General features: G+C 51.4%; 1 protein-coding gene across 5 annotated transcripts; it reads left to right on the forward strand.

The window, feature by feature from the left end:
• Nucleotides 1-379: 379 nt before the first annotated feature.
• On the forward strand, nt 380-27,507 carry JAM3 (junctional adhesion molecule 3). Of its 5 annotated transcripts, XR_006932099.1 has the most exons (10): nt 380-443; nt 19,982-20,047; nt 20,955-21,068; nt 21,749-21,901; nt 22,132-22,334; nt 22,787-22,886; nt 23,488-23,617; nt 24,362-24,416; nt 25,016-25,481; nt 27,328-27,507. XR_006932099.1 is itself a non-coding variant. In XM_004948004.5 (9 exons), the coding sequence occupies exons 1-9, from the start codon at nt 398-400 to the stop codon at nt 25,049-25,051; spliced, it is 903 nt and encodes a 300-aa protein (XP_004948061.2). In that variant the 5' UTR covers nt 380-397; the 3' UTR covers nt 25,052-27,507. The 5 variants fall into 5 exon arrangements, 4 of the variants coding, with proteins under 4 accessions (XP_004948061.2, XP_024999135.1, XP_417876.5 ...); XM_004948004.5 differs by having other exon boundaries at nt 25,016-27,507; XM_025143367.2 differs by lacking the exon at nt 380-443 and adding an exon at nt 9,330-9,402 and having other exon boundaries at nt 25,016-27,507.
• Nucleotides 27,508-27,510: the final 3 nt, after the last annotated feature.

Raw genomic sequence — 27,510 nt, forward strand, 5'->3', positions numbered from 1 at the left:
ACGGGATGCAGCCAACTCCTGGAGCCGAGCTCTCCGTGATCCCGACGGCTGTTTGTGTTTCTCCCTCGACTTAACTCGGCCAAAACTTTGCACCGCCGCGCACTGCGCAGCGCGAGACGGCTTTTGCAGGGAACACCCCCACGAACGGCCCTTTTTAAGGGGCGACCGCTCCGTACACCCAAACCTCCCCCCCACCGCACGGCAAGGCTCGGATAACCGAACCCATCCCCACCCCGGGGGCCGCCCCGTCCGCAGCCCCGCCGTGCCAGGCGCCGGCCCCGCACCTCCCCGCCCGGTTACCGCAGCAACGGCAGCGCGGCACCCCCGCCCCCGGGCCGCCCCCCCCGGCCGGGCAGTGCGCAGGCTCAGCTCAGGGCTCGGCTCCGCACACCCCATCATGGCGCTCCGGCGGCCGGCGCTCCTCCTGCTGCTGCCCCTGCTCGGTGAGTGCCGGGCACCGGGGATCGGCCCGGAGATCCCCGAAAGCTCCTCGGGGCCGGGGGGATGCGGCGCGGCTGCGCGGAGGGGGGAGAAAGGGATGCGGTGCCGCGGAGGTGGGCCGGGAAGGGGGATGCGCCGCTCCGATCCCGGCGAGGGGAGGGATGCGCTGCTCTGATCGCCATCCCGAGCAGCGAGGGGGATGCGCTGCCCTGGTCGCCATCCCGGGTGGGAACGCGGTGCGCTGCCCTGGTGCCGGGAACGGGGGGGATGCGCTGCCCTGAACCCGGAGAGGAAAGGGGATGTGCTGCCCCGATCCTGGGGAACGAGAGAGATGTGCTGCTCTGGTCGGGGTCCCGGCGAAATGAGGATGTTCTGCCCCCGTCCCATCCCGGGGTGAGCAGTGATGGGAAGGATGCGCTGCCTCCACCCCAAACCGGACCCCAAGGGGCGCTGAGTTGTGGGATGGGATGGAAGGGGGGGGGGGGGGGGAAAGGCAGCGCGGAGCTCAGCGAGGAGCGGGTCCAGGGCTGAGGGTGCCAGGAATGTGCAGCCTCGGCAGGCAGGCAGGGCGGACACTAGTCCCTATTCAAGCCCAGGCACAGGCGCCTATTGTTCCGGGGGCCCGCATGAATGTTTGCAGTTTTAATTGCAAAAACATTTGCTAATTCCGCTCAGGAATGAATTTGGGCTCATTTGTTGTCTGGCTATTAATAGCGGGGGGATGAAGAGGGGGGGACAGCAGCCGGTGGGCTCCCATTGCCCACCCCTCCCCCCCCCCCCTCACCCCTTCCAGGCAGGCGGCAGAAGGAGAAGGGATGGAGGGAGGTCAGAGTGCCAATCAGCAACTGACTTGGAAAGTTCAGCCACTGAGATACACGGGGCTGTGCACACAAATAACTGCTTCGGGTCAGCTCGAGACTGGAGTGTATTGGAATATTTCAGCCAGTTTATCTAAGGGCAAAGGAATTCTTCAATTCCTAATGCTTTTCAGACTTCGGGGCTTTGAATAAAGTTAAGATTTGGCCTCCGTTCCTTTAAGAGAAGGGGTGAGAAGATGTGGGCATTCCACTGCAGCACCCACTGGGATGAGATGTGCACTCGAGGCTCTGTTCACTTTGCTGTGGTTTGGAGCATCACAGTCATCCAGGTCCCAGCTTTGGATGTGGGTGTTCCATTTGAGGGAGGGAGAATGGCAGATCTCACCCAACTTCTCCTGCAGTTGGGCCGCAGGGCACTTCCTCTCCTCCCTGTGTGCAGGAGCAGTGCTTGGGCATCCTGTTGAATCTGGCCTAAAAGACAGCAACCTGGAAATGAGCTGCAGCTGCTTGCGTGTTTCTTTGGACAGGCAGGAGTTGCTAAATGCAGGCAGACCCCACTGCTTTCACACCTTCACCTGGGAGCGTTCATCTGGCAGGCAAGAGGGTTTGCTCCCCATTTAAACGCAGTGCGTTCTGCAGTGCTTCATCCTGCAATGACTTCCAGCTCTCTTCGGATCTGGAGATGTTGGAAGAGTGGAAGGAAGAGGGCTGGGGATAGAAACGCTTGTTGCACTGCACTTGTGTTAGTGAACTGGGAGGAACCCCTCATCGAAGGTGCACTGAAGCCTGCAGGTTTGGTGCTGGGTGGTCCCATAGGGCTGTGTTTGATGCCAGCCCCCTGGCTGGTAGAGAAGGAAGGCAACAAGGCCAACGAGATGCTGCAAAACTGCTTTAGAAGCTCAGTGTGCTTCTCAGACTACAGAGCAGGGCTGCCCTCTGTGCTTCTCTATCCAGAATGGACCCAACCCTTGGTCATGGCCTCGAAACATTGCCACAGAACAGAAGGCAGTGAAGCATGGAGAGTGCAGTGTGTACCCCGCTCCAGGCACTAAAAGCATCTAAAGATTCTGCACATGAGGGAAATGCCATGGCTGTAATTATGCTAGCGGAAATTATCAGCATCAGTGGTGGAAGGCAGAGCTTGGAACCGACATCCATGGCGCGTCCTGCCTCGATGCCTCTGCTGCAACCTTCCCTTGGAAACCAGCACTGGGATTTGGAGGACTTCACGTGTCAGACTGAGGGCAGAACTGTGCAGCCCTTCCCAAAATGCATAAGTATTTCCTGATGAAAATAAAGCACGTCCTCAGTGGGGAGGCAGGACGGGCCCCCGGCGCACTGCAGTGTGAAAGCTCAGCGTGCTCAAATCTGCCTTTGATTTCACCCCGAGGTTTGGTTACCCTGTTGGATTTTGCAAAGGGCATTTCTCAACCTACCAAATAGAAGCCCTCGCTTCCCTTTTTTTTCATAGATATATCTACGAAGTCCATCTGTCCCAGCCACCAACAACTGTTCCGAGTCAGCTGTCAGCACCAGGAGTCGCTTGGTGCCAACGCTGCTGGCTCTGCTGCAGCTCCGATGTTGTTCCTTGCTGATGGGAACTATTTGCAGCAATGCTTTCTTTTCACCAGGCAGTGAGGAGGCAGGACAATCAGCTCCGAGAGCAGTGCCAGAATCGGATGCTTAATAATGTCTTCCAAAAAATTCCTGGGGAGGGTTTGGTGTTCCTATTCAGGCACCACCACCGCAGAGCTGTTGGATCCCATCAGCTTTACAGCTGTTGACAAAGAACGTGACACCGGCGCATTCCTTTTTGCTTGGAATGCTGTTGGGAATGAGTTGGTTACTGAGGCACAAGTCGATCCAGAGGGTAAAACGTGGGGTTTTTGTAGGGAGAAGGAGCTGAGGGTAGAGATGCTGCCCCGGTGGTGAACTTTGGTTCCTTACTGACGTGTTTATTTTCCTTTAAGAGTTGAATTCCGGGTCTCCCCGCCTGCTGGGTTGTTTTTCACTTATCCATCCCCACGCTGAGGGTTTGCATCAGGAACACAGGTCGGGCTGCCAGACCTCACCTAAACAACTAAATACAGCAGCACGAGCTGCTGCATCCAGCTTCACCAACGCAGGCAATGGCTGCAGGTGGCCCCGCTCTGCATCTCCTGCTGCTTTGCCCCCATCTTTTGCCAGCTCCCCACTCGCTCTTGCTTTCCCCACAGCTCCCATGGGTGATGACTGAAGTTCCTCTTGCAGGCTGTGCTCCCCACGTTATCGCCCTTCGCAGTGCTGCCTGGTGCAGCAGAGCCGGCCTCCTGTTGCACACTTAGAGCTGAGAATGCTTCATGGTTGATTGCGTCGAGCCCTGATGAGCTGAGGAGCTCCATCACTCCTTACCGGGCAGCCTGGGAGTGGTGAGAGGGAGTTAGCAGCATTTGTGCAGGATCCCAGGTCCCAAAGGAACAGATAAACATGCCTCTCAGCTGCTCTGTGCAGAAGCTGGTGGCCTGCTTTGAAACTGCTGTGCGTATGAGAAAAGAGATGAACTCGTGATATGAAATTAATTAGGATAATTGCACACTCAATCTGGCTTCGCTATCAGCTGGCATAGGAGTCACACCACCTTCTTCCAATCGATGGGGGGGTGTTTGTCTGCTCCCCATAGCATCAGCAGTGTCGTGCTGTTGGAAGTGGCTCAGAATGACAGCTCTGAGCATCGCCCCATGCAGTGGCCATGAAACCCTCTCCCTGCTCAGTCAGGCTGCAGCGTAAGAACCACTTAATGGCGTTAATTGAGCTAATGAATGCTCTGGATGCGATCATTGTTTTCACCCAAGGGGTTGCATTACTGTGTGGGTATGGCTCTGCCAGCAGTTTGGGGCAGAGGAGATAGGTGCTGTGTTTGAGGTCTCGTATCCCCATGCTGAAAATGCAAGTTGTCAGTGCCAGGAGGACAGAATGGATTGAAACAAGCAAAGAAAGACAGAAAGAAATCCGGACTTCTTTTTGGATGGGCAGCTCAGGTCTGCATTTCCTATCACCCCTCAGAGTGCCGACCCCAACCCAGTGTTAACCCGGGGTGAGAGCACTGTATGCCCAACCTGATGCTCTCAGAGACTTAAGGCAATGGGGCACAGCTCTGGGGGGTGGCACAGTGAGGCTCCCCATGGGCTTGGCTTTACCCCGTGGGTGACCACTCCTCACCAAGCCCTGCTCCTCGTTCCGTACACACAGAGCTCCAGAGGGCTTCCCTGGGGATCAGTGCTGGACGAGGTGTGTGTGCAAGGCGTTTCCTGCCCCAGAACGGCCAGCTGTGGGTCTGTTAGCACTCGAGCTCAGCAGTAGCTGCCTTTGATTGCCTTGCTGCGCCTCTCGCTGTAAGAAGCCTTTGTGTGACTCCTCTGATGGGCTTCAGCTGTCCAACGCACAGCTTGGAAGTTCAAACCAGTGAGACAGCTGCATAATTGAGCTGGTGCCCAGTTCTCATTAGAGCAGCATCCCAAGGCAGGCCTTCCAAATTCCTGGAAAAAGCAGACTGGGGGCTCCAGGGGGTGTTCCTCAAAGCTCCTCTGCTGCGTTGGGTGTCCAAGGAGGTTGTGGTTGGTGTTGCGTGTTGCAAACCTGACAAGTGGCAGAGAAAAGAAGGCAGCAGAGGCAGGAGCAGCTTCTTCTTTTAAGTGAATGAGACCTGGCAAAAATAATAATAAAGAAAGAATTCAGCTGCCAGTAAAAGTGGCACTGTGTTGGATAACGACTGGGTTATGTAGTGCCCCGATGCAGGACGGAGCACAGGGCTTAATGCAGGCAGCTGCAAGGGGAAATGAAGGTTTCAGAGCAGTAATAGATGGAGTAGATGAAATTAAATTCTGTTCAGATCATGCTCAAGCATGTTTTTCTTTCTTTTTTTTTTTAATCATAAATCCCGGGATTTCAGAGTAAAGGCCAGGACACATTCTAACCTGCTCCCATCGATGTCCTTGATTACTGCAACACACAATAGGATCAGCAGGTTTGTAAGAGTCGTGGAATCACAGAATGGCCTGGGTTGCAAAGGAGCACAATGCTCATTCAGTTCCAACCCCCTGCTATGTGCAGGGTCACCAACCAGCAGCCCAGGCTGCCCAGAGCCACATCCAGCCTGGCCTTGAATGCCTGCAGGGATGGGGCATCCACAGCCTCCTTGGGCAACCTGTTCAGTGCATCACCACCCTCTGGGTGAAAAAAAGTCCTCTTAAGGAGTCCTCTTAATTCATTTGGAAGCAGCTAGCTCCTTTGAAGAGCCTGCAAACTGCAGCCTGCCAGCAACTGGCCACGTCCTTGGCATCTGGCTGAAAGGTAACACTTTGGCAACGCTCAGCACTTGCAGATTTTTGACTGCTCTATTAAAAGTACATTTTGGTGGCCTAGGGTGAGATTTGCTGCTGAGCTGCAGAAATCCACGGAAGTCTCAGGGGATTTGTTGCCGCTCCTTGGCTGTGCTCTTAGAAAAATCCCCACCTTTGTAAGCTGTGGGGCACGAGGGCCAGCAGATTGCAGGTGGGCTGGAGCTTGGCTGCTCTGCTTCCAAGGGAAGAAGTGCAGTGCTCCCAGCGAGCCAGATCTGACTTTGCACGGTTTGTGTAAAGCAAACAGCCCCTCACTGCACCAATTTACATCCCCATGCATTGGGCTGTTGGGCTTCCTGAACGATTATGAGCATTCCTTACAGTATTGGATGATTATGGCTGCGCTAACAACCCTTGCATCACAGCAGCAGACAGAATGGAGCATCCATAGGCAAGGCAGCTCTGCACATACCCGGAGGATCCATTAAGGAGATTGCTGCCTGCTAATGGACTTCCTCCCGAGGTGCTTTGGCTGCTAACACTGTTGAATGGCTTCCGGGAGCTTCCCAGTTAATGTCAGGAAAGGTGTTGCAACGTCCTCTGGCTCTTGCTGCTTCTGCAAAATAGCTTTTATCCCCCAAAAGGATCTCATCAACAGCTATTTTTAATGCACGCTTAAATCTTTGCTTTAATCTTTTTCTTCTGCACTGATCTCTGCGAAAGCTTGAAGTTAAATATTTCCTTATGCCCATCGTGTTGTTTGGAGTTAGGGATTTTTAGAGCCAGGAAGACACCTGTTCTATGGCCATGTTGCAGCTTAGAAGAGGAAGTCCCAGCTCTGCACAGCCATTTGTCCCTCTGGACCAGCCCTGAGCTGTGGGAGTCCTCCACCTTTGGGAGAGGGGCTTGGTGTAGTTCAGGTGTCCAGACACCAACAGCCAAGTTAAGAGGAATAACACACAGCCCCTCATTAGCAGGAATGATGTGCTGGCAGGAATGGACACGAGTGCCATGAAACAAGCTAGCTGCAACCACCGTGGATCTCCTTGTTGATCTGGGAGCTCCTACAGCAGAGGAGGTGTTGCTTTGTGTTCTCCTTTGGTCTGAGCTACTCTGCTGAGATTGCATATAGTGCATAGATGGGGCCGGTCTGATCTCTCAGGGAGGCGATGGCTTATCTCCTTGTGCAGCAGCCAGTCCCTAGGAGTTGGCTGAGGCTTGGTCAGTGCTGGTGGAGCTGCATTGGGCTGCTGATCTGGAGATGAAAGCCAGAGTGCCCCGTAATCACCGTCTGAATCTTCTGTGCTCTCCTTCAGGCAGATCCAGCTATGTGAGTTGGTGAGCATCCTTACCTATCCGGTGTTTTCCCTTCGTTTAGGCCAATTTTCAGCATCCCATAAATAACAGGGCAGCCTTGCGCATGCTGAAAGGGTCAAACCAGGTACTAACTTCTCTCTTCCTCCCCCAGAAGTCCTCTGATGGGCCTGGCCAAACAGCTGTCCTTGCCCGCAGGCACTGCATGCTCTCCCACACAGGGCAAAGATAAGCCCTTTCAAGTCTGCACTGTGGCTGGCAACAGCTTCTAAGGCACTCCCTCTTCCAGTTACCAACTGCATCTTCAGCCGCTCCATGTCAACAGCTGAGCTGGTTGACACGGAGCCCATGTCAGCAGGGCTGGTAAGTCAGCAGTGCTGTCTGGGGCACTGCCAGGGGACAGAGGGAAGTCCAGATTCCAGCTCATTCTGTGGGCTTGAGAGGGCTTGGGAGCTTCTCCCCCATGCAGCAGCAAGGCGTGCTTGCTGCCCAGCAGCAGCCCGCTGTCTGTCCACAATAGCAATTGTTCTCCTCACCAGGACGGGATCGTGGTGCAGTGCTGCAGGCTCCTCCAGCCTCCTCTTTCTGCAGCTATTTGGAACAGATTCTGTTTGGCAGCTTGGAGGGTTTGACTCAGCTGCTGAGCGTGGAGCAAAGCAAGCTGGCCCCGGGTTCGCTGCGATAACAATTAGCTCTATGAGGAGAGGAGGTGAGGATCAAATTCAGAGATAAGGCAGCAGGCTCATCCCTTATCTGGCTCTGCGGGAGAGGCACGGGGGACTTGTGCAGTGAGCTGGCCTCAGCTGTTAGAGCTGGAGCTGGGCTGCATCCAGCCGTGCTGCCTGCATCGTGTAACAGGATCCCTTCCCTTGGCTGGAGCGCTGCACAGTGTTGAGGAGGACGTGTTTTTGGAGCTTCTTGTGGTCTGGTGACAAACAAGTTTGGCTGCTTAAATATTTCCCAAGAGCTTTTTAATTCCTGGCTCATCCTCGGTCACTTCTGAGACCCACACGTGCCATACGTCTCACATCTGTCACTCAGCTTCACTTTCTTGACACGGAGTCTTTCTTGGCTACAAAGACTTCCCTTTTCTCCTCCCTCCCTGGTTTCCTTTTCATTTCCTTCATTGAGCAGTAGTATCTCCTTCAAAGAAATGCCAGGGAACCCATCTGCAGAATTTACAGCTGCTTCCCCAGGCTCGAGTATCCTCCTCTTTAGCAGCAAGCTGCTAAGCATGTTCTTAAGTGGGAAGATAAGTGGTGTTACAAACCTTTCATCTTCTGGCTCGGAGCAGCCTGGAGATGACTGATAATGGGATGACAGCAAGGAAGACGCATAGGCACCTTTGGATTTCATTCCTACTTTGCAAGGCAGTCTTTAAAGCACATTTCTGGTGGGAACACAGGCTGGTAAAATAAAGCTGGTCCTTCCTTTCGCAGCATATGCCTCTTCCTCATGTCTCCGAGGCAGAGCCTTCCCCTGTGCCAGCAGAGCAGGGAAGATGCAGAGCGAGCTCCACTTGGGAGCCCTTCCTTCTTCTGGAGCTTGGCTGGAGGTGTCAGCTGGAAAACAGAGTCAAAAGCACCGTGACCTGGCAGCTGGGCCTTAGCTGGTCCAACGTGGCTGGTGATTTTAGGTACTCTGCTTGATGTTTTTTAAAAGGAAGCTGACCCGAAGGGCACACGTTTGATGCCTTTTGAAATCGTGCTACTTCCAAGCATCTCAGAGTGGGTGTTCAGAAACAGAGGCTCCCCAGATCATTAGTCACTTTAAGACTGTCTCTAGACTCTGTTTTGGCTGGTGATTTTTGGAGCAGCCGTTCTTCGTGGATTTGAGCTGTGCTTTGAACACGGAGATGCATCTGTGGTATGGGAGCAGCAGCCTTGCACGCAGTGGGCAAAGATGCATTCCTCTGCACGGAGTCTGTTACGGAGCATACATCAGCAAGAGCTTCACATGGGTGAGAGCCTTCAGACCACTCTTGAACAGACTGTGCATTCAAGTCCAGAATTCCTGCTTTAGTCCCTTGTCTGCTGGCTGAAACAGGTGGCAAGCAGATGCCTGCAAGAATCTTTGTTGGGGATGGTCTAAAAGGTCAGCTGCATGCAGCCTGCATTCCAGCTGGGTCCCTGTACCTCATCTTCTCCCCTAGCTGGCCTTGGGCCACGCAGCCCAGAGGTTCCTCACCATGGTACACGCTCTGCTTGCTGAAAGCAAACCACTTGAAAGCAGGATGCCTGTGGACCAAGCCTGTGCCAGCCTGCTGCATTTTTCTCCGAGGAAATAAGGAGTAGTGGTTATGGCAGAATGTGTGAGAAGCTTAACAGCACCTCCAGGGCACGCACACTGCTGTAGCAGAGCTGCTGCTCATCACACATCCACCAGAGGATTCGGCACCTGCTTGAGCCCACGGCCTGGTAGGGGATGCTGCTCCCAGGGCTGCGTGTGGTTGATGGAGCTGTGTGGATGGAGTCTGGGAGCTGTGGGGCACACGAGGCCTGGGAACACAGGTAACACAGGTCACAAGACCCTGAGCTTGCTGAGTCAGGGTCTTGGCAGAGCTGTTGGCATGGTTTGTAAGGGAGCGTGATCCAGAGGAGCCAAACCCTGCTGCACTGCAGAGCCCACTTCCAGCTGCTGCCACTGAGGAGGTTTCAGAGGAACCCCAGCTACAGCCAGGCTGCTTCAGAGTGCCCAGTCCTGTAATTCCTATTGTGCTGAGCAGAGATTTCCACTCCCTGTGCTGCGTGTGCCCTACGCATGCTGGCACACCTCTCACAGACCAGGCTGCGAACCTTCCCATAGCAAATCCCCGTTCATCTGCCTGTCGGACTCCTGGCTGCTCTGCCTGGGGTGCCAGCACACAGCAGGGGATGCACCCTGGAGCCGTTGCATCGCAGCCCAAAGTGTGAACAGAGGCCACAACCCGGCTCTGCACCTTGCTGTTACTCAGCACTTCTCAGTGACGGGGAATTAAGTAGGATTTCTGGGTCATTGTGGGCCTGTCAGGAGGAATCTCTCCTTCAGACCTCATTAGCAAGGCTTTCTGCAACACCGGGCTTCAGAACAATTGCAGCCTGGTTCCCTAAACACTGACTAATGAGACAGAGCTGTTAGCAGCAGTTTGCTAAATAAAGGCTGCTTCTGCCTGAGATAGAAGAAAGCCAGACAGGATTCTCCCAGCTGTCTCTCATGCAAGGAAGGATTTCAAAGGACCCATATTAAAATAATGAGTTAGATGGTGCTGTGTTGGTGGCTGCATAGGGCTGATAGTAGCACCAGGTGCTTCCCCAGAGCATTGACTGCAGGTAACTTGTGCTAAAACTTCTCCTGTTCCTTTCACACTGCTGTCCCCAATGGGTTCCAGGTCTCTCAAGTACTGACCTGAGCTGCTGTGACTTCACCCCACCGTGCTGAGCAGAAGGAACGGCTGTCATCACTTCTGTTGATGGTCCCGTAATGAGATGCTCCATCCCGTCTCTTCCTGCTCTCAGATGAGCTCTGGTTAAAAGAGGAGCTCCGAAGCACGATGGGATGGATCTGACTGCCTCTGGCTGGTGCAGGGGCTATTACTTAGCCAGTTTGTAGGCTTGTTTGCCTTGGTGCTTTGATGTGGCAGTGGGATTTGATGGAAGTTAACTGATGTCTAGACAGGCTGTTCTCACTCTGGTGTTGTCTCCTAAGCAGCAACAGTGCCAAACAGGCTGAACAGCTCTGGGATGCAAACAGCAGTGCTATCTCCAGCAAGACAGCCGTGGCTCTTTAGGAGGATCCAAACCAGCTCTGGCTGACCTCCTGTCAGTCCTCCTGCACGTGGAACTGCTCCTCCGTGCCCTGCGTGCTGCCTGGGTCAGTGAATGGCAATTAGGTGAGCAGGGAGGAGAGGTGAGCAGCCAGGAGAGCTGGCACGGCAGAGAGGTGCAGGAGAGGTCTGTAACCCACAGCTAGGGCCAGCAGAGCTGGGAACCCACCAGGGGAGTTGACTTCAGCCCCATTCGGAGCGTGCTTGGGCTGAATGCAGCGGCTTCAGCTGCACTGGGAGAGAAGTGGCAGGCCATGATCTGGAGAGACTTGTCGCTGGCTGGCTGGCAAGCTGTGCTTTCAACGCTGCCTTGGCTCCAATGTGCCATCTGCCCCCCCCCAGGCTGTCGGGGAGGGGAAGCAGAGGCTGCATTCAAATGCCCATTGTCGGTCCTCCAGCTGGGAGCGCGGCCAGGAGAGAGGTTCTGGCAGCATCTGATACAGGGGGCAGATGTTAGGGGAAAAAACACGCTCATCCATAAAACGCCGTCGCTGGGATTTGCAAGGGAGCCTCAAAGGTTAAGTGCCCGTGGTCGTGAACATGTGCATGAAGTCAAGAGAGGGGCTCTGGGCTCCTGGGATTCCTGCTGGGATTGGAGAGACTTTCTGAAGGTTTTAATTGGAAGGACGAGCCTTCGTGCAGCATCTGTGGGCTGCTCAGGTGAGCGCTCTTCTTGGGCCCATTTGTTTAAGCTCGAGAGGAAGGTGGGAGTTGCACAGTGCCAGATCTACTCTCTTGTGGGGCTTTTGGAGGTGTGTGGCTGCTGCCTTCTCCTGTAGGCAGCTGCTGCAAGCATGAGCCCAGAGCTGAGCGTTTCCTGACCCTGCCTGTCCCCTCCCTTCTCTGCCAAAGGAGGGCCTGGCCGCAGGTTTCAAGCAGAGCTGGAAACTTGGCACTGAGGGAAGGAGCAGAAAAGAGCCCAGCTTGCTCTCCGCTGTCAGGGCTGGCTTCTGCGCTGCTGCGGGGAGCGCAAATATGTTCCCAATCTGTTTGCTTCACTGACACAACTCCAGGACAGGCAGGCGACAGACACGCTGACCAAGAAGGGGCCATTGTTAGAGGGACCTCCTCTGCTGTGAGCGACCGCTGCTGCTCTGCCTTTCATTCACAGCACTGAGGGCGCTCAGTCACCCGGAGCTGGAACTGCACACGAGCACAGACGAGCTGGGGGTTCATCCCTGCTGTATTCAATCTGTCCACCCGCGTGCCCTGCTCTGGCCTTTTGATTTATGTGCCCATCTCCGGCAGGCGGGTATTCAATCAAGCTGGAAATGAAAGGAATTACAGGCATTGCTTCCCCGCCAAGCGTCCCAGACATTAATTGGTGCATCCCTAATTGCACACGGGTGGACGTCCCTCTGTGCTGCAGGCCGAGCAGCCGTGCAATGGCCTGACAGACAGGTTAGCACTTGGGCTGAGGAGGAACGAGGGGCCTGGGAGAACCAGAGGAGAGGAAGGGAGTTACCTCATCTGCTTCCAGCAGCCAAGGCAGGGTTGTCCTCCGAGAGGTATTTCCTTAAGCTTTATCCAGTCCGATTTTAGTCGCAACTTTTGCGAACAAAAGGCTTCCACTGTTTCCCTTGGAGGCGCTGGAAGGAATCCAAATAGATTTTAGCACTGAGAAGCAAATCTTGCTATTAACGTCAGCCTAATCATTTCTATCTCCTTCCTACCATTCTCGTCATTCATACTCTTCAATGGTTACCAGCTCAGTCCATCTTTCTTCTTCCTCTGCTTCTGGGTTGCAGCCCTTTGCCTGGGTGTGTGAGAGCATTCACCCTGCCTGCACCACATGCATGGGGAATGCCAGGACATCCCTGGCAGCTCAGCGTGCAGACCCCAAAGCCTGCAGGATGGTGGAACGGGGCTGAGCCGGGGGCAGGAGCAGCAAACCTTGCAGTGCTGGGCTGGGACGAGGGCCCCTGACCAGCACTCAGCTGGGAGCATTCGGCTGAGAAAATGCTCTGCTAAAAATAGCAGTGAGATATGTTTGAGGAGAAAAACAAGTCAGGGTCTGGGAGAAGTTAGTTCTCGGATATGCGGCTCATTCAGCTCCCCCAGGACAGGGAGTCTTTTAACCTCTCCGTGCCGAGGTTTGTTTCCGCTCTATTAAACAAGCTCGGTCAGGAACCCAGGCTGGGACATCCAGAGTGACAATCCCTCCTCCTCCCTTCTTCCTCTGACATCGCACTGCTTTCCTCCTGCTCACTCAGGCCAGCATCTCCCCAATCCTGCTCTCCCTGCACCCGGTCCCTCAGCTTTGTGACTGCACACGGGCTGCCTTTCTACCCTGTTGTGCTCCTTCAGGACATGCCTTGCACTCCGCAGCACACCTCCCTCTGCAGCCTGTGCTGGCTGATGTTGACAAGGTAAGTCTCTTCAGATCTGCTTGCGTGGATCAGGGCTGCCCCCGCAGCAGTTCCCAGCTCATGCATCTCCAGACCCACAGCTCACACAGCTTCCTGCCCTTTTTCCCTTGCAAATATGCATCCTTTGTTCTGACAGATTTGCTGCAGAGCTGCCTTGCAGAAGGCGTACGGCCCTTCCTCGCCAGCAGTAGCTCTGCAGACAGGCTCTGGGTAGCAAGCCCATAGGCAGCTGTGTGTATTCCCAGTCTTGGGGGAACTCTTTCAGTCTTGTTGTAAATGGTTCCCGTGTGCTTGCTTACGCCCTCTCCTGTTCCCTTCCCCAGCCCACTCCCAGCTCTGAGCACTGCTGCTCTCTTCCCAACTCCCACTTTCCTCAGGAAGATGACATTGGTGGTCTCTGATAAGCAGAAGGCCAGATCTGTGTTTTGTTGGTCAAGCTATAGGCAGGAGGAGAACGGAGGATCAGGAGATTAGAGTCACAGACAGAGGAATAGAGGATTATAGGCTAAAACCCTGCGAGTCTCTGTATTGATGGTTGGGACACAGCCAGACACTAAAGAGCATTGCAAAGCCTGGTGCTGATAGCATATCCGCTTAGTTCCTGTCTTTGCATTCCAGGCAGCTTTTGATAGATGTGTCCTCATCAGAAGCCGGGGTCAGGCAGGTGGGGAGCACCCCAGTTCCCAAAGTCAGATACCTGCTGAGACCAAGTCTGCGTGCTGGCTGGCATTCAGCCTGGAAAGCGTCACTTTGGCTTACGAGATTCTCTGCAATGCTTGAGTCAGATTCCCATGAGACCATTAGATTAAAAAACAAAAAAAGCCCAAATGGAACTCGTCCCTTTTCCCATTAGTTTCTGCTGTCTCCCTGATCTTGGCCGCAGCTCCCTGTTGTGCATCGCTGACCTGACTCTACCCCAGAGACCAACATCTGTCTGCTGGAATGGGAGCCCAGCTGGGAGGAAGGCAGAGGGCTGGAGGAAGACCACAGCTTCTGGCTCTTATCGCAGCCATCAGCTGGTTCCCTCCCACTTCGCACTAATTTGGTACCAGCATCTGCCACTTTTGGGAGGAAGGGGACTTGCTGAAGTGAGAAATAACGTAGGATGTGCCTGTATGGCAATTCTTGGGGCTGCCCATGGAAACAATGGAAGGCAAGTGGGAATAGGCAGGAAGGGTTGGCTTCAAGTTTGCCCCATGTAGATATCCCTACTTCCCTTTAGTGCTCACCGTTTTTGTTCCCAGCCTTTAATTTCACTGCTGTAAGGCATTCTTCCAGATCACATAGTCATACATCCTCTGCATGCTGATATCCTGTGTTCCTTACTCATTATCTTCCTCCACTGAAATGGGACTGACTTGGAGGGGACACTGCATCGGGGAGGACCGAAGCTTAACTGATGGATGTAGAGCCCATTAACAGATGAAAATGGTCATGGGGAAGCTCTGCCCATAGGAATCTCAGCTGACACGTGGGCACAGCCAGCTGGGAGCTTTCTCCCCAAGTTGCCAACCTGGTTCAGCACTGCCTCTCCTAAAGCATCCGTGCTCTCTTAGGGAGAAGAGACCACAAGAACCTACTGGTAGGCAATGTCCAAGCTCAACATGCCCAGCCAAGGCTTTATGCGTGTGCTAAGATGCTGAGTGAGCTTGAAGTCTACCTGTTCAGACAGCTCTGGCACGTGGCTCACGATGCCTCCTCCTGGCATTCTGGATTTGCAAGGCAGGTGGTGCCCAAATCTGATGGTGAGCAAACCCGATCGTGAGAATAGGCTGTCCTGTTGTGAAAGTGCAGAGATATGCAGGGCCTCAACATCTCACCTCTAAATACGTTGTGCTGCCTTCAGCAGAGCTGCAACCAAAGGTTGTGCAATTCTTCCCTCCAGAAGCCCTTGTCAGATGGATGTTGGAGGCAGCGTGTCTGCAATGCAACCCAGCACAGCGAAACCAGATCTTGGGAGATGATCAGAAAGCACCACGTGGTCTTCACTGGGCAAACGCCTATACTTCCTTCCCTGCATGGGAGAGAGGAGGAATGGTTATCTGCAGAAAGAAGGCTGCTTTGAGGAGAAGCTTTTGTCTTAAGAGGGCTCTGTATCTGCTTGCTAGCATCTTGTTTCACAACTGAGTGTGGGTGCGTAGGCTGGCTGTATACCAATGGCTTTGCTGTCTGATTAGGAGGTAGAACAGTAAATCCTCTTGTACAAGAGGGGAGGGAAGGAAAAAAAAGATTGCGTGCATGGTTTGGATGCCAATGGGCCTCGTCTGCAGCAAATACAGTCAGGTCTTGAAGGTGATGCTTGAAGTGATTTAAGCAGGTTAAGATTTTGTTCTACGAATGCATTTGCAGACAGAGAGCTGGGGTAGGAGAAAGGTGTGCAGCTCCATCTGGCTGCTTCCCCGGCCATCCTCGGTGCAGACTTTGCTCTCACAAAGACACCCTCATCAGCACGAGGGCAGGTGGAGCACCAGCTCCACGTGGTGTGGAGGCAAGGGCTGAAAGCTGTGGTTGCAGGCTGGGTTTTCCAAGCAGATCTAGAAGAACCATCACTGAGAAAGGCAGTGAGACACCTGGAAGAGTTGATGAGGATCAACAGCATGCCTAATTCCTACTGAAACCCAGTAAGAACGAGCTACGCCATTTATTCCCTGGCCACACATGTATGGACCCTTTATAAATTCAGTCTTATATATGTCACAGGTACATTTGAGTCCCTTAAGCTGTTACAAAAGCCAAGGGATAGTCAGAACATAAAACCTCAGAGCTTGGCAGAGCCAGAGCAGGTTGGGCATCTTCTGGGCAGCCTGGTCTGGTGGTTGGTGACCCTGCCCATGGCAGGGGGTTGAGACTCAATGATCGTTGTGGTCCTTTTCAACCCAGGCCATTCTGTGATTCTAAGATCTTTTGGGGTCTCACTCCTATAACCTGTGTCTATAACCATGACAAACACATTCTGTCACCCACCCTGCCCCACCTTGGCTGCACCGGCACAGGTTGCGTTGTGGAACAGGAGCAGAGTGAGATGCACTGGGGGCAGAGAGGAAGAAAAAGAGCCTGAATCACAAAAAGGGGTGGATGTTTTGTGGTGCAGGAGGTCAGATGTTTCTTCAGTTTTCTCCCATTTCCTCAAAGCAAGCAGCATGCAGAGCCTGGCCTCCCTCTTCCTTCTCTTATCCAGCCCAGCACAGCACCACGGGCTTCCTTTGCTGTCCCTCTGGGGCTTTCTCACAAATAGAACAGCTATTTCCCTTCCTACACAGCACATCCAACGCAGGGACAGTGCTGGGGTCAGCTGGGCTGCCCGGATAGCACAGCTTGTCTCACACCCACTGCCCCCATCACCTCCGTGATGTACCCTCATTGCTGTTCCCTTCACTCCATCTCTGGATGCTGGCAGGGCAGTCACAAAGGTGCTGGCACACGAAGCATTGGGCTGATGGCTTTCTAACACCCACCAATCTCTCTCTTTCACCCTCGTGGCACTCCTGCTGCACAGAGTAACCATCCAGAAAGCAGAGATGCTTAACAAGGCACATGGCCTATTGCAGCATTCCCACATGGCTCAGATGGTGCGCTTTGAATTGCAAATCGAGCGGCGGCTCAGGGCTGATGGACACCTCGAGAAAGGCGTATTTTTGTTCCATTGGTGGGTGGGTGTTTAAATACAGCTGCATGTTTTCCTACTGCTCGTGCCTAACAGTGCATTAACTGAAATTACCGTATCAGATAACTGCACCGTTGGCACAGGGCTCCGCTATGCTGCAGCACGGCCTCTTGGCAGCAACTTCATATTTTCCTGGTCATCCTTTTGATGTTGTCCACGTAAGGAATATTTTACCTCCTCTTCGCATTTCTGCCTTGAGTTTTTAAGCAGATGAGAGATCGGGGTGGAAGGAGGCAGAAGGTCAGGCTTTGCATTGAGACAGGAGATCTAACACAGCCTCATTGTCTACAAAGCTGCCAGTTTATTTCTTCTGTAGGTTCAGTGCAGCGTTTTGAAGTGATTCAGATACCATGAGTCACAGCAACATGCATGGGCTGGCTCTCTTCAGCTAAAAGAAGCACCGTAAGAATATGCTATAGACTTCGCTGCCTTGTCCTGGATTCTATTTGGAGAGCTGATGGCATTTGGGATTCAACCATATGTCTGGCTGAGCCCACAGTACATACAGATCTGGTGGGTGCCTCTGTTGTGGCATGCATGCTGCTCTGGGAAGGAGTGCATGCCTGTGCACAGCTCTCCTGCACAGCCTGGGTGCTGAGGCCTTTGAAGTGGGATTTACATAACGTGGAGCTTTTGCTGCTTATTTGCACCGGGCCCAACGGTGCCTAAAGGAACATCTTCGGAACAAACTTTTTAAGGGTGACAGTTGCCCCGATGAGGATGATGTAACACAAAGCACTCACCAAAGAGACAGTGCCAACAGCAGAGCTATGTGACATAGTGCAGATGCTGCCCTGCTCCTGCAGCACAGTGCTGGCAGCTGGGAAGCACTGCCTCCATTTAATTGCTCCAGCCCCGCAGAGACCGGTGCGAAAGGGATACCTCCAAGTGATGCTGACAAGAGCTGTAAAGACATTTTGCTCCTGCTTTACAACCTGTGTGCTCACTGGGGAGTTTTGTTCCACGCAGCTGTAGGCATCTTGTTATTTAGAGCATGCCTGTGCCACACACAGAAGAACAAATCTGGCTTAGAGGTGATTTAAGCAGCCACATTGATCTCTGCCTGCAGTCAATATGTGTAATAATGTGAGTCTCTTGCACAGCCCCCCAAGGACTCAGCTTCTGCCTAAAATGTGTTGCCATCCTGCTTTGTGCCTGAGGGGTAGACCTAAAAAGCTCTTCTGTTTAACAGGTGGGAAAGGAAAGATGCAACCTGTGTGAGTTGAGATGGGGCAGAGTCTGATGGAGCCCCCATCTCATGGGGAAGTGCTCCTAGAGCCTTACCTTCCTTGGGATAAGGGGGACTGCGGTAATGTCATCTCCACTTCCAGCTGTGTTGTGGCTGTAGGAGAACAGAAAGGATAGAATGGAATAGCTCAATTAGAAGGACCTTCAGAGACCAGAAGTCCCTCACTCAGACTGTTATCATGCCGTCTATTTGGTGGGGCACATTTTTTTATCTGAAAAATGATCTCCCGTCAACAAGAGCAAGAAAAATAAATGGGAACATCGAGTTTCCTTTTAGGAATCTCTGTCGTGTCCCTTTCCCTCCCATTTCTCCTCCACGGCCCTAAATGCACAAAGGGGAAGGGGACTGAGGCCCTTAGAGCAGCTCTGCTTGCCTGGCTCATAGCTTGCATCCCCACTGCCTTTTTGGTGAACAGCAATTCCTTTGTGCACAAAGGCAGCTCCTAAACCTCACCCAAACGTTGAGGTATTCGGGGCCTAAAAGCTGAGAATGGAGGCACTGAGCAAAGCATCAGCACGTGGCAAACGAGGGATGGTGAGAACCAGCAGGGAGCATTTTGATAACGTGGAAAGGAGCATCAGTTGGAGCATCTCTGGGGCATTTCTCAGAGCACTGCCTTGCTGTTCTGGTGTCTGATCTGCTCCTCCAAAGGCGCTTTGCCTTTGCATTGGCACTGACTCCCTTTGACCAAAAGCTTTCCACCCTGGAGGCTGGCATGCAGGAATCCCCAGCTGTCTGGTTGTGATGTTGAAGATCTCTTTTTTCCTTCTTTCAGTTGCCTGTTCTGCTTTCTATTCGGGTTTATTGTGACTTCCTTACTCTGAGAGAGCCTTAGCCTTTAGATAAGGCGTGCTTTCATGTCATTGAGGAGCTCGTTTCAGTCATCTTTACTGTGCTGATTAGATGCTTGCTGAAGGCAGCAGGCATTGGTGGTACCTGCTCTGGTGAAATACAGAAAGACATGGAAAGCACAGCCTTCAAAAGAAAATAACATGAAAAAGGGAGAAAAGCATTGCACAAATGGGATACGTTTTGGAGTTCAGAGCAGGAGGGACAGGAAGAGGAAATAGGTTGCTGCAATGCGATGCAAACTGCAGCAATGACAGCAGGGTAGCAAAGCCCCAGGCTGCAGCAAGTGAGGGTTGTCTCAAATACAGCAGCTTTGGGCATGGAAAAAAAAGGTAAAGAGCTGCTTACCTTTGGAAGGCCTCACGTATGCAGGGATCTCCAGCAAGATCCCCTCACCTCCACTGCCAACCCTTAAATGAGGGCTGGGAAGGGGTGGATCCTGGCTGCAGCCCTTCCATCACTCAGCACATTGCATGCACCTGAGCTGCCCTGGGCTGGCCCTGCCTTCCCCCAGGTGCTCCATCACTGCTTCAGGGCCAGGCCTCAGCACTTCCATTGCAGTTGTGTTATGAGGATGGAGCGTGGCACAACAGACATACTGTTGTCCCAGTATTGGTTGGGTTGGGGCTCTACTCAAAAGCTGAACTTCTCTGTTCTCTCCTGAATTGCTGTCCTTTCATCACTTTCTACCTTGCCTTTTACAGTACCACAGAGTCTCAAAACACTTGAAGGTGCAGCCAGCACGTGTTACACAGGAACTGACCAGAGCCCTTCAGACCCACCTGCTTCCCATCTCTTCCATTGGCTTTGTTTGCAGAATAATACATTCATTCTCACGTTACCAGAACGAGAATTCCTTTGCTCTCTACATAAGTGTGAAGCACAGGGAAGCGGTTTGTGCTGGCACTGGTTTGGTGCCGTTATGCTAATCACCCTCTTTAATTGCTGCTTCTAACAATTACGTTTTCCTGTATTTACACCACAGCTCCTAAATAAACTTTGTCATGCTGGACTGGCACGGGTAGCACGGAACAGCTTCTATGTAGGGAAGTTACCCTTGGAGCTGGAGGAGAGCTTTTCCCAGCAGGCGACGTGCTTCTAGCAGGGTGAATTATGAGCTGTGCTATTTCTTATTCTCTTCTGTTTGTTTTTCCAGGCTGCAGACTCTTGGCCGTGGAGCTGACATCCAGCAACACCAAACCCGTGGTGCAGGAATTCCAGAGTGAGTGCTGTGGGGCTGCAGGCTGCCCAACACCGCCGTGCACTGCCCTCTGCCTGGAGCTTTGCACCCAAACCATTGAGAAAAGCTTTGCTTGTTGCTCTTGGTATCTCTTTTTTGGGTGAGGCGGGGCTGCTCAGAGCTTGAGATGCAGCAGGGCGATTGAGAATATGTCTGCATCTCTCTCTGCTTCGCACAGGTTTGGTTGAAATAGTTTGCTGATGTCCCTTGGAAGCCATTGGTGCTGCAAAGTGGCTGCCTAAGTGCTTTCTTGAACTGGATCCCAAATGGAGGAAAGGCTGTTGCCTTGCAATTAGAACACTGGGAGGGGGTTGGGGAAATGTGTCTTATGCCTTGGTCCTAAGACAGACAAGCAGTGTGGTACAGGGTGAGCCACCACTGAACTCTGCTGCAGTGCTGCCTTCTGTGGAGGAGATGGAGATGGCAAAGCCTCCTTGCATGGGGATTGGATGCCTTGAGCTTTTCCTTGGGCGCCGTGGTCCCCAGGACGCTCAGGCAGACAATGTGTCACCAGAAGATGAGCAGACACCACCCAGGGAGATTCTGCCGTCCTGACTCACGTTGTGTGCTCTGATTAGCAGCGAGGCAGCGCTGTGGGCTCACCCTGTCATAAGGTCTTGTTTGCCATACGTTGGAGCCTGGAGAGAACAGCGTGTTCATTTCTCTCCGTAGTTGATATCTGTACAGCTATTATTTTTGCTGGCCAAAGTCCATCTTCCCCAACAGCTCCTGGAACCCAGCAGTGTTTCTGTTTGTGAGGCACATGAAAGAGAAGGCTTTTGCTTTGTGGGCAGCATCTCCTAATAAAACAGCGTGTGAGACGGCTTAAAGCAGAACAAAAATACAGCTGCTGCCTATTAATCTGTATCCCCTTTATTTCTCTTTCTAGGTGTTGAGCTGTCCTGCATCATTAAATCAACCGTAACACCGGATCCCAGAATCGAGTGGAAGAAAATCCGAGATGGCGAAACCTCTTATGTGTTTTTCGACAATAAAATGCAGGGTATGAAGACTCGTTGTCCTCTTAGGACTTCCAGACAGCCTCAGCAACAAATAGAACTGAGAACAGAAATGTCTGTAAGAGGAAGGACCTCTGGCTGTCTTGCTGCTTTCTGCTGGAACTGGAGCTCAGCAGTCAAAGCACAAAGTGGAAGGAGAGCAGGATGTTCTTTGCCCTCTGGCTGGTTGCTCTCAGCAGGGAGCCCCAGAGCTGGAGGGAGATGCTGTGTAGGAGATGAACATGAAAGTCAGTGCTGCAGTCTCCCTTCTCCAGAGCTTGCTCCTTGCATGGTCATTGCATGTCCGGGCTCTCAGGACCGAATGCTGACCTCTGCAATCTTTCCATATGAAATGCAACTGGGACTACTCCAAGATAGTGGTCACTTTAAATGGGACCAACAGCCACATCCAGAGGGACCTTCGAAAAGATCTGAGGCTGACGTGGGAGTCTCATTCTGCCAATCTTTGAGATCTGGGCTGGTGCTTTGCAGTTCATTCTCCTACATGCTTAGCAGCCCTGGTTTCCTTTGTGGTCACTGCAGAGAGAAGGGCTCTTGACGTTACAGAGCATCAAATTCCTTGTGGTGGTTCTCTGGCCTCCAGGGCCAACCACTTCATTCAGGTGCTTGAAGTTACTTCGTGTGACTCTCCTGACATTTTTCTCTCTCCTTCCCCTCCTATCAGGCGACTTTGCAACTCGGGCAGAAATTCTGAGCCGGACATCACTGGTGATCAAAAACACCACCCGGATGGACACGGCCACGTACCGCTGTGAAGTGGCAGCACCTTCTGACACCAAAACCATAGATGAGATAAATATCCAGCTTACAGTCCAAGGTACTGCTTCAGGTCCAGATACGTTTGCAGGTGCTGCTGGCTAACAGGAGAGGCCGTGGGTCTCTCTCTGAGCTGTAACGATGGCATTCAGCAGAGCCTCGTTGCTTAAAACCACCTGGAAGCAGCTGGAGGTGTCGATGCCTTTGTAGCACAGCCACCTTACAAAGCGTGCCCAAGTCATTTCGTTGCGCTCAGCGCTATCATTCACATGGCTTGTGTCTTTCCCACAGTGAAACCTGTGACTCCGAGATGCACAGTGCCCAAAGCTGTACCTGTGGGTAAGACAGCCTCCCTCCACTGCCACGAGAATGAAGGTTTCCCCAAGTCTACGTACAGCTGGTATCGCAACAGTGAGCCTTTATCACCGGACACAAAATCAAATGCCAAATTCCAGAATTCATCCTACAGCTTGAATCCCACCACAGGCACTCTGGTAACGTCCTTGTGGATGTCATCAAGACTTGTGTTGCGGGGCAGGTTGTTTGTAGAGCGGTTTGGGAAAGAAAAAAGGCATTGCATGGCTTTCTAGGAAGGGATAGGTGGATGGTTTGCTGTTCTGGGATGTGAATGGCTTTGGAAAGGGGAGATGAATATGACAAAATACTACCCTAGCTGTTTGCTTGTGGTCCACTTGCATCTTTGAAAGAGGGAAGGAGAGCATCTCGTGGCCCACCGCAAAGTCTGGCAAATGGAGAACGGTGCAGTAAGAGCTGCTCCCTCGTGCTGCTATGCTGCTGGCTCTCAGAAGCAGAGAGTTCCCTCTCTGAAATAACCTTTTCCTTGTGTGAATCCCCACAGCAGCTCTGGCCCTGCTTTCTAACACGTGAGCAATAACCCTTACGTGTTCAGCATGTTAAGTAACCCTTCTCCTTCCCTCCTCCCCAGGTTTTTCATGCTGTGCACAAAGGTGACACGGGCCGTTACTCCTGCATTGCAACAAACGATGCTGGCTTTGCCAAGTGTGAGGAGCAGGAGATGGAAGTCTGTGAGTGGCTCTACGTAACTGTGGGCAATGTTAATTAATATTTCACTGTAAATAAACCACCATCACCACGGGGAAGTAAGGGGGGCATCCTAGAGTGTCTTTCTAGCTTTCTAGCCCCAGACAATGCCAGCTTGTCCAGGAAGGCATCAGGACCAGGTTTTTGCATGGTATTTTCAAAGCTGAATAACACTGAAGGAGAGAAGCTTGCAGTACTGCTGTATGACCCACTCTTCACAACCCAAAGAGGTTCCAAAAGTATTTCAATATCCAGAGAATGGTACAAGGAGATCCGAACTATCCAAGGAAGAGCAGAGACAATCTCTTAACGACTAGCAATCAGTGAACGATGTGATTGGACCTGGCACGCACAAGGCAATAGAGGAGGAGGGTCTGTTAGTTTTCCCTCTTTTGTTAGACCAGAAGAGAAGCTCTCAGTGCTATGGAAGGGGTCTGAGTCCTTCCAGAGTGGAAATAATTCATAATTCTTAGGACTTTTTGCAGTTCGCTTTGGACACACTAAGTGTCATTTTAGTGTATGTAGAGGTAGAATATTGCCACTGCCTTAAGAACATTGCTGGATTGTGGTTTCTGTCTTTGTCAGATGACCTCAACATTGGTGGGATAATCGGTGGAGTCCTGGTGGTCGTGGCAGTGTTGGTGCTCATCACTCTTGGTATCTGCTGTGCCTACAGGAGGGGCTACTTTGCGAACAGTAAAGAGAATGGGGAAAGGTAAGCTGGGATCCAGTGTTCCTATTGCTGTCTCACTGTATATATTTCAGTGCTTGACTTGGATATATTTCTTCTTAGTTCCCTACCGAAGAGTACAGTGCTCAAAGTATTCAGTTCCCCACTGTAAGCACTGCACCAAAGGTTGCTTTGCCTCAGGGGGAACGTTGGTATCATTCCTTCTGTGCTCACTGCCAGGACCAGACAGGGGAATGAGAGCTGTGCTTTAATATCCTCATATTGTTCACAGTAAGAGGGGACCAACACAATCAAATAGCAGTAGGTGTTTGTCCAATAGGTAACGTGCTGTTGGCATACAGAGGTCTGCAACTTAGCAAGCAGAGCTCGCTGCACAATTAGCTTAAAGCATCAGGAGATGCATAGCAAATATATGCCAAAGAGTAGGCTCTCTGCAGGAAATCTCGCTAGCTGTGACTCGGAACCTAAATTTGGGATTAAAAACAAGCCTTCTAGAATGCACATCAGAACATTAAAAACAACAGCATTAGCACTCGAAGGTGGGAATTTCTCACCAGCCTCGATGTTCCTGCAGGATCTGCAGAAGAGATGATGTATGTAAATAGGATTCTCACCAGATAGATTCATTCCACGTTCAGTGTTGTGGGGTTTCTCTCTGCTTTCTGCTCACTGGACCTCGTTTCTTCCTCGTTTTCTCCTTTCTCAGCACCTCCCCTCAGATCCTGCGGTCTCCTTGTCCCAGAAATAAGATCTTTTCCTTTATTTCAGCTACAAGACTCCAGCAAAACCTGATGGTGTTAACTATATCCGGACAGATGATGAGGTAACAGACGATTTGCATTTAACATCTCTGCTTTGGAGAGGAAGAGGGTGGGCAGAGGACTACCAGGGTTTGTTTTTTTTAGGGCCTATTGACTTTCTACGAGCAAACACCACTGAGAAACAGGGATTTAGAACAGGGAGAAAACAGAAGGGTAAAGGCTGAGTCATTTCTTTAGAAATAGTGAACGGTTGAAGTGATTGATGCCAAAAAGCTATAAAACACAGCTCTGCTCTGCCTCAGTTCTCGTACGGCTTGACCCCCCCTTAGGATGAGTTTCATTGGATTAAACGGGCAGGCCATGATGCTTTTACAAGAGAATTTGCATTTTGGGATTTGATTAGATCACTCGGCTTAAGATGAGAAAAAGCCTCTCCCTATTAGCAGAGATACTGGAGAGGGAACGAGGAAGTGCTGTGCCACACCTTGGTATGGGAAGAGGAGGGAGGGAGCACCCATCTGGTACAACTGGTGCCTCCTCCTTACCTGCTGGCTGCGATGCTCAGCGATCCCATTGGGATCTGCCTTTTGTGGGCAGCAGGAAATAAGGGGGGCCCGGAATGCCACCAATCCATCCCACACCCAGAAACGTTTCGTTGCAGGGCGACTTCAGGCACAAGTCTTCATTTGTCATATAAGATGCCAAAAGAATATTGCAAACCAGCAAAGGCGAGTGTGAAAATACCTCCTCCAGGAACTCGAAGCGAGAGCAAAAGATGAATTAAGTGCGCTTGGAAGAGTTTGGAACACACAAGAACTTGATAGCTAGCTACCTGTATATCTTTGTTTTTCTTTGCCAAAGTTTAAAGCAACTCCTCACTGCCCAACTTGCGTCTCCCCTGCCTCTGGGGACACCAACAGGAACCCCTCAACCTGTCCTTGGAGTAAGGAAGATAAATGCTTCCCAAGAGACTGTGCTGTGGAAGTCTGTGCAATTGCCTTCTCTTTGTGCTGCAGGGACACAGCCTCAGTGTGCAAACCAACCAGGGAGCAGCATTACATACACGCTACTAGTATGAGTTACTAGTAGGGGAAAAAGGTGCTGATACAGCAATAGGACTGCAAAGAGTAAGTGTTACCCATTTACCCATGCAAGGGGGAAGTCCTCCTTGCAGCAGTTTGTTGTCCAGGCTGTGACTTGTGGTTGTCTCATGCTTTTGACTACGGCCGTTCAGGTGCAGAGTGGGCACCTGGCTTGTTGACAGGCACACATACAGCAAACCCAACTAACGTTCTCAGCCCTTTTGTCCACTTACTGAGCCCTCGTGACTCTGTTTAACAAGAAACAGGGGCAGCATCAGGCTGAAGGGTTGCTGCTGCCCCACTGCTCGACAGAAAACTCACTGCACGCAGGTAACCCCTCCTTCTAATCTGCACAAAGCAGGCTTCCCTCTTGCGTCTTTCGGTGTGTTAAAGAGGCTTACAGTGGAGGCACAGAACCCAGTGCTAAGATGTCCCTTTCAGGAAAATCAAAGCCAAATACTTCTGCGGGCCCAGAGTCCCAGAAAAGGTACTGAGATGTTTGCAAGCTTTTTTACCTTCTCCCTTTCTTTTGTAAGATCCCACCTTCTAAATTTTTTGCAAAGATCTATTTTGAGTACTTCAGAAAAGGTAACGTTTCTATTTAAAGTGTAAATATGTGATGCCAGCAGCGTTTAAGTAACGTGGCTATTTTTTTACTTTCTAAGCTGCAGAGGAGAGCTCAAACGTTGCTATAGTATGGCACTGTCAGAGCATATCAGCATTACTGCAGAGCGTAATACAGACCTGCAGGTGGAACAGCATCTCTTTCCTCTTAAGCTACCCTCAGCAATTTCCTTGTCACAGGAGGTCTTATAAGACACAGAACAGAGTCACTCAGGGATAGTTTTTGTAAATTCATGGCAGGACCTATTAACTTTTTTATACGTTGAACTCTTCTTGCCAGTGACCAACGTTTTGTTTTTGTTGTTGCAAGAAATATCCAGGGATGGCTTTTTGGATTCAGTTCCAGCAAGGTGACAGAGTGACTTTACTGTTTGCTCCCCCTCTGCAGATTCCCTGAAGCACTAACGTGGTGTGACAGCTATGGCAACGTTACAGGTTGAGATTGCATAGCCAAGCAACTGTTTCTGGAGTTGGGAAAGCAAAAGGTCAACACAGAAGCACTTTTGTAGTGTCGGTTGCAACTTTTCTCTAGATGGTAAAAGGAAAAAAAAAACTCAATTAAAAAAGAAATCTAGTTCTCTTTGCATTAAAGAGAATAAATGGAAACTCGTGTTGATGCATGAGTTGATAGTGTTGAAAAGCAGTGGGTTGTGTAAAACTGCAAGATGTGGATGCAACACTAGAACTGTGCTGTGGTTTAAGACTTTTTTTTTTTAATGTAGCATAATTTAGTATTCTTGTATTTCCAATATGAATTGTCTTAACTCTTCATGTAGACAGCATTTTGAATACTTGATGATTTGGACTGTCAGTGTTATTTTTTAGCGTTCTGCATTCATCTGCTTTGTTTGCTTGGGGCCTCGCTGGACATGCCATTGCTGCATTTGTTTTACCTACATTAAACATTACCACTTTTCCTTTTGCTAAGGAGAGCAAAACGAAAGCTAGGGCAGCAATTGCCTTCTTTAACCATCCAAGCCATTGGCTACTTTTCAACTCCATTTTGGCAACAGGAAGATGGGCACACAGTGGCGTTCACCAGCTGCATGCTGCCTCTCATCATTACAACAGCAGTGAGCATAACATTCCTTTGCACTTTGTGTATATCCACTATTCTGTGCTGCTTGTAGGATACTCGTAATAAGGGAGAGAAGGTAAATGGTTGAGCCAGGGTAGCTCTGGGAGTACAATCTACAGTCTTGCTATGAGCCAAAGGCAGCCTTCATGGGGGAAGCCTGCAAGCTAAGAATCACAACTTATCTTTCAGTTCTGCAGTGTGACAGTGGCATCTCTAAGGAGAGGAGGGGAGACGATCCCCCAGCACAGCTCATGACATCTGATGGATGGAACCTGTTGTATCATTGTGAATAATTTTTAGGTTTGTACTAATGTATGATGTTTAACTTTGCCAAGAATGTTTTACATAAATACCGAGCTCTAAAGCGTTCTT

The sequence above is a fragment of the Gallus gallus genome, chromosome 24 (assembly GCF_016699485.2).
Source record: "Gallus gallus isolate bGalGal1 chromosome 24, bGalGal1.mat.broiler.GRCg7b, whole genome shotgun sequence".
Lineage (NCBI taxonomy): Eukaryota > Metazoa > Chordata > Aves > Galliformes > Phasianidae > Gallus > Gallus gallus.